The sequence below is a fragment of the Pygocentrus nattereri genome, chromosome 1, assembly GCF_015220715.1.
Source record: "Pygocentrus nattereri isolate fPygNat1 chromosome 1, fPygNat1.pri, whole genome shotgun sequence".
Lineage (NCBI taxonomy): Eukaryota > Metazoa > Chordata > Actinopteri > Characiformes > Serrasalmidae > Pygocentrus > Pygocentrus nattereri.
This window is the reverse complement of record NC_051211.1, coordinates 7,810,449-7,816,871: the sequence shown is the minus strand read 5'-3', so window position 1 is coordinate 7,816,871 and position 6,423 is coordinate 7,810,449. Positions and strand designations below refer to the sequence as shown.

The 6,423-nt window shown below is 37.9% G+C and overlaps 1 protein-coding gene across 3 annotated transcripts in view; it reads right to left on the bottom strand.

The window, feature by feature from the left end:
* Window positions 1-5,153: 5,153 nt before the first annotated feature.
* Window positions 5,154-6,423, bottom strand: part of vwa3a (von Willebrand factor A domain containing 3A) — a 30,344-nt gene continuing 29,074 nt past the window's right edge. For all 3 annotated transcript variants that reach the window (XM_017700527.2, XM_017700525.2, XM_017700526.2), the window contains 2 exons: window positions 5,806-5,903; window positions 5,154-5,668 (listed from right to left, as the gene is read on the bottom strand). In XM_017700527.2, coding sequence (XP_017556016.2) covers window positions 5,632-5,668; window positions 5,806-5,903 — 135 coding nt within the window. In that variant the 3' untranslated portion in view covers window positions 5,154-5,631. The remainder of the gene's footprint in view (window positions 5,669-5,805; window positions 5,904-6,423) is intronic.

Below are 6,423 nucleotides of genomic sequence, written 5' to 3'. Positions count from 1 at the left end.
GGGAAAAGGATCCAGCACAATCATGAGAGTCCCATTAGTGATTCCATTAGTGATTCCTGCGTACAGGCATCATTATCTACACATTATTCTGTACTAAACCAGGAAGTCAGGTGATGTTATAAATGTTACTCGCTGTTGTGAGGAATGTTGAAAAAATTACACCGGAGCGCTGGTACTGCAACAGAGCTGCAACACTTTTAGAATTAATGCATAACAATGTAAGCAAAATCATTCAGGGTGGTTTGACGTTTCTACAGAAAGTTAGTGAGTCAGAATTGTTACCAGTGGTGGTGATAGGAACCAGACGTTTTATTCCTCAAAAACTACCTCATATACAGTGGTTACAAGTACACTGCGTAATGACATTGTTTAATGATAGATTCAAGATAAGGTTTTTGGTCTAAAACATATTTTTAAAAATATATTCATGGCAGAGAGATGCATGGCATTGTAAAGCAAAATAGAAAACTTACCCCAAAAGTTACCCCAAACACATCTTTGAGGAAAGTTATTACATAACATGGTTATGACTACATCACCTGATGCCTGAGACACTGGTTTATGGTACTTCTGATGTTTTAAGAGGTCGATATGTTTCTCTGTAGTCATTTCACATTAACCCACTCAATATGACTTCATTTACATCTCGGTGACTGAACTATACAGACATTTGAAATGCCCCTTTAAGATAAAGCCCTCCCCCAATAACACACAGTATTTGTTTGTCACACATTTCATTCTATTTTAAAGTACGTCTTCACTTACGTACGTGGTACATTGTTTTACCTCACAGCTGAAATGACTGAGCACTGCAGCTTTAGTCCAAAAGAAAACAACCACCATGCATAGACATTACAGTAAAAATGGACACAGAATCCATATTACAGTGGTAGCCTCATCAGTACGCTGTCAGAAAGAAAAGGGTAAAACATTTCTCAAATAAAATGTGGTACAGTTGTGTTACCTAACTAAAGGTACTGAATGTGATTGTTTCTTCTTCTGAGAGGGTATAACACATCTGTGCTGCTGTTAAACACGGTTCATAAGAAATACCATCATTTTTAAATGGTATGGTAAAATATGCGCAAATACACAGGACTTTTATTTTATTGTGACTCATCAGACCGCTGTTCAAAACCCTGCAGGCTCAGTCATCACTTTAGCCTGAACCTACACCTGCGCCGAAATATTAGCCTAATAATATTAACAGGGCCAGACCCACCCCTCAGTGAAAGTAGTGTTATTTCAATAAAATATTTACTCAAGTAAAGTAAAACCAGCACCAAATAACCGCATGAGCAACATGAACTGGAGTTCTGAGTCCCTAAAACTGAAGAAATGAAGAGTAGCTTCTTAGCATATATAACGCCGTTTAGCATGTGCGCTAAAGGGCGCTGGCTTTTATTTTAGTCTCTTTTTGGTCAAAAATGCTGAAGCTCCAAAGTGAGAGGTGTGAACAACAGTAAAGCCGCTCAGGAGCCAAATTAATAGAACGGAATAACATTAAATCCAACAGGAAGGTAGCTAAATGCTAATAAATGCTAAGGAGAAAGATGGCTCCTTTAGTCGCCTAAAGACAAAAAATTATAATAATAATACAATAAAAGTATATAATTGTATTACACTTAAATGTGTATTAGGGCATATAACTGAGTGAATGAAACTAGCTACTCCTCACAAAATAATAACAATTATTTTTAAATAAATTTTTCTACATTTATGTGGATCAAAATGTCTTTACGTTGTTTTACACTGTTTACACTGAAATATAGTCATTTTATTTACCTACTCGTGTATTCTGAGTTTTTGTTATGTGACGATGATGGTCAAAGAATAGTCAGTCTGTAAAAAATAAATAATAATAATAATAAAAGTCTTAGGAGACGATGCTGCCTTAGAACACCCTTCATGGATCCCTCCACCATGAACGGATTACAACCGCGTTTTAGATCAAAACTTTATTACAAAAACTGCCGTAAAACAGCGTCTCGGACATCAGGCAGTGGATTCATCACCATTTCATGGAACATCTTTCTGTGAGGGAGCATTTAGAGGTGGACGTCTGGTTCCTATCACCGGCGCTGTGAGCTATTCTGACTCTGTAGTTTCTCTATAGAGAAGCATTTCACACCAAACTGCTCTGAACGATTCCGTTAACTAACAAACAAACAAACAAATGAATAAACAAATAAATAAATAAAAAATACTAAAACGATGGAGTTCCCCTTTAAACGGTTTGCGCTCTTGACGGTATTATAACTGTAATATTAGCCTTAGCGTTCTTCACTAGATCTGCCTTTTCTGACTAAACAGGCGACCTGTTTGGTGTAAAACCGAGGAAAATGGCTGTAGTATCGTTTCAGCCCAACTGAGTTTTATTATAGCAAGTCACAGAATCGGGCAGCCAAAGTGAATTTAAAATGAGTTTGTCTCTCTTGCGGTAAATTATCCTCGGAAACACCGAATTTGGCACTAAATACAATTTATAATCAGTTTATCAGCAAAAGAATGTATCTTTACATATATAAATACATACATACAACTACTTTACCTTGCAGTCCCTGGTAATGTGGTCCTGGATCTCTCCAGCAACTGCCTGCATGGCACCACATCCCGCTGCTTTTCTTCTATACCCCGCACCTCTTCATCACCTGAGCCTCCTACCGTAAAGCTCCTAGAACAGGAGAACCTACTGCACCTGTCAATCACCTGGAGCTTCACCTGAGCCCCCTACTGTACAACTGAGAGAACAGGAGAATATACAGCACCAGTTAATCATCTGAGCTTCACCAGAGTCCCCTACCATAAAACTGAGAGAACAGGAGAACATACAGCACCAGTCAATCACCTGAGCCCCCTACTGTAAAGCTCAGGGAACAAGAGAATATACAGCCCCAGTCCATCACCTGAGCCTCCTACCATAAAGCTCAGAGAACAGAAGACCATACAGCATCACTCAATCACCTGAGCTTCACGTGAGCCACCTACCATGAAACTCGGAGAACAGGAGAACACGCAGCACCAGTCAATCACCTGAGCCTCCTACCGTACAGCTCAGAGAACAGGAGAACATACAGCACCAGTCAATCACCTGAGCCTCCTACCGTAAAGCTCAGAGAACAGAAGACCCTACAGCATCACTCAATCACCTGAGCTTCACGTGAGCCGCCTACCATGAAACTCAGAGAACAGGAGAACACGCAGCACCAGTCAATCACCTGAGCCTCCTACCGTACAGCTCAGAGAACAGGAGAACATTCAACACCATTCAATCACCTGAGCCTCCTACCGTAAAGCTCAGAGAACAGGAGAACATACAGCACCATTCAATCACCTGAGCCTCCTACCGTAAAGCTCAGAGAACAGAAGAACATACAGCACCATTCAATCTCCTGAGCCTCCTACCGTAAAGCTCAGAGAACAGAACATACAGCACCATTCAATCTCCTGAGCCTCCTACCATAAAGCTCAGAGAACAGAAGACCATACAGCACCATTCAATCTCCTGAGCCTCCTACCATAAAGCTCAGAGAACAGGAGAACATACTGCACCTGTTGAATATCTGCACCTTCACCTCAGCAATCTACTAGAAGTTCAGAGAGTGGCAGATATCGATGACCATCTCAGCTGTCATTTAAAAGCACAGAACAAAATCATTCTTTATATTATTCTTATACAAGAAACAAGACACCTCCTTATTTTCTTTTTGTCCTTGTTGAGACTGTTGAGGAATTCTTTTTTATAATTTATGATCATTATTTAATTAAAACATATTTACAATGAGTAAAAAAAAAGAAATTATGAAATCATACTGGATACGGCAACTTCTGTAACCTAAACAGCATAGTTCAAATACAGCTGAACACAAGATGGTGTACAAAATGATTCTAATATATTCATCCTGTGCAAATTCACAAGTTCATACAATTACGCATAATTAGTTGAAAGCTGTACTTTTTCAACAGTAAAACAGAGCTGTAGATGATTCTGAATTAATTATAAAATAAAAATTAATCTAAATCACATTTCAAAACAGATAACGACAAAAATACCACTATAAAAAGTATGTCTTATGTAGTTTATAGTATTTAAATCTGCAATACTGTACAGAAGTCACAGTCCACTCCTCATTAAATTCCACCCGTCCATTAAAAGTGAAAAAGGTTTTCTTGCAAGAATGAAAAAGATGAAAAAACAAATTTCAGCCGTTGGTTCTTTTGAAGGAAAAGGCTTTTATTAAGTTCCAAGTGACAAGTTGGCATCCGGATTGCTAAAATTGCAAAGATTCAACACATTACATCAGTTTTTATAATGTTTTTCGAATATGGTTAGTGCCCCTCCCCGGGGTATTTCCTTCACTCCTCCTCTCTGACCATCGTAGGGTTCCCATTGGCTATCATTATATTTGCTATGTTAAATTGACTTTTTGACACCTGTACGCTTTGTCTGACGAGGACTATTTTTATGACTTCTCCATAATGGATTTTTTTAATTATCTAAGAGTTACGACCCGTTTCTGCTCATGGCTTATCTATCTCCTATTTCCTACATGCAGGTGTCTGCTTATCTATCTCCTCACTAAAAGCTGTAGCTTGTTTTTAATGAACAGGCAGTATTTCCTACATGCAGGTGTCTGCTTATCTCTCAAGGCTTTCTAAGCAGTGCCTGGCACAAACACTCCTCACCTAAAAGCATCAGGCCTAACTTTTCCTACCTGAGGCTGCCTGGGCCTATCTGACTCAGTTAGAAATGTCTCTATACTCTATTTGAATCATTTCTAAATTAATGATTGCTGCAAACCTTTTATTCATTATAACTCAAGGATATATTTTATCAATAAACTCATCTAATATCAGATATAAAATAATCCACTTGCATATTAAAAAGCAAAGGAAATGTGTTAAAAAAAAACGGAATGTAGAGAAAATATGTAGACAAAGAAAACGTTCCCAATCAGATAAACAGCACAACTCAGCACCATGAGTCTGAAAAGATGTATAGCTGTCAAGAAGCTGTTATTGAGAAAAGAGAAAGGACAAAAAAAGCACATTTGCAAATCAAACGAAGAACAAAGGGCTGACCACCCCAGAGTCCAGAGCTCAACATCACCAAATGTGTTTGGGATTATTTGGATTGTAAGAAGCAGAAAATTACGACTTCTAAAACAGAATTTTGGAGGTGTGGAAAAGCATCCCTAAAGTTTTAATTGAAAAATTGAAAGCAGGTCCCTTGAAAAGAATGGAAGCTCTAATCAAGACAAAGAGTGGATGCAACAATACTGAAAAATTACATTATGACATTATTTTTTGTTGTTAAGGCTTGAGTGTATTTTTCTGTTTAAATGTTTTTTCATTTTTGTCCTGACACTGAAAATTTTACAGAAATAAATGTATAGTGGTCTTTGACCTTTATACAGTACATAAAATAACAACAAAAAGATTCACCTGAAAAATGATGAAAAACATTTGAATGGTAGTGTCAGTTCAGTTACCGAGCCAGAGCACACACACACATATGCCCCCACACAAAGCAGTATCGGAACAGTAAACTTCATTAAATTAAGCTCATGATTTAAATTTTCTACAGTCTAAAATTATGAACTTGGTATGCTTTGGAATTCTGTACAGTGGTTAGACTGCTTCTGGATTCTTCGCCAATATAATTTCCCTGTGGAAACAAAATGAAAGTGAACTACAGCATGATTAAATACCACAAACATCCGACAGTTCACATTTACTCATGGAACATGCGTGTATGGATATATAATAAACAAAGAAGAAGCAATCATTGAATGGCACACAAACCTGAACGCTTTGGCTTGTTTCTGGAACATTTTCAGCTTTTCAATCTCTTCTCTTAGTCTCTTTAGATCATCACCTTCAAATACTGGAAGCGCTGAATCCTTAGGTTGGGAATACAAGTCTTAAGTCACTCAGTATAAAGGACATTTGTATTTGCATTTACCTTGTTTTACTTGATTCTGTTGAATAACATTTAAATATTTTAAATGCCTGTATCGATAAGCAGAAAATCCCTACATACTTGTATCAAAGAGTACAGTGTTAAGCCAGGCATACACTGTGCGATTTTAGAAATCTTGTACTTAGGTGATAATTCACACCGTACGTTTGAATCGCCCATTGTGTTCAGGGCAACGCCTGTGGTTTATATACTCACACTGTACAAAAACACTCAGTCCAACTGACATGAGACTGCACATGTAACGCAGCTCCTACAGACAGCTATGTCTACAGACAATTTCCAATAAAGCTGTCATTCAAAACAACATGCTATGCTTTGGAGTTCCGGGCAAAAACACTAGCTTAATCTCAAGTGGCTCCCTGCTCCCTATATAGTGCACCACATATTAAAACAGTTGCTCCTACACCCATATAGTGCATCACATATCTAATAAATAGCTT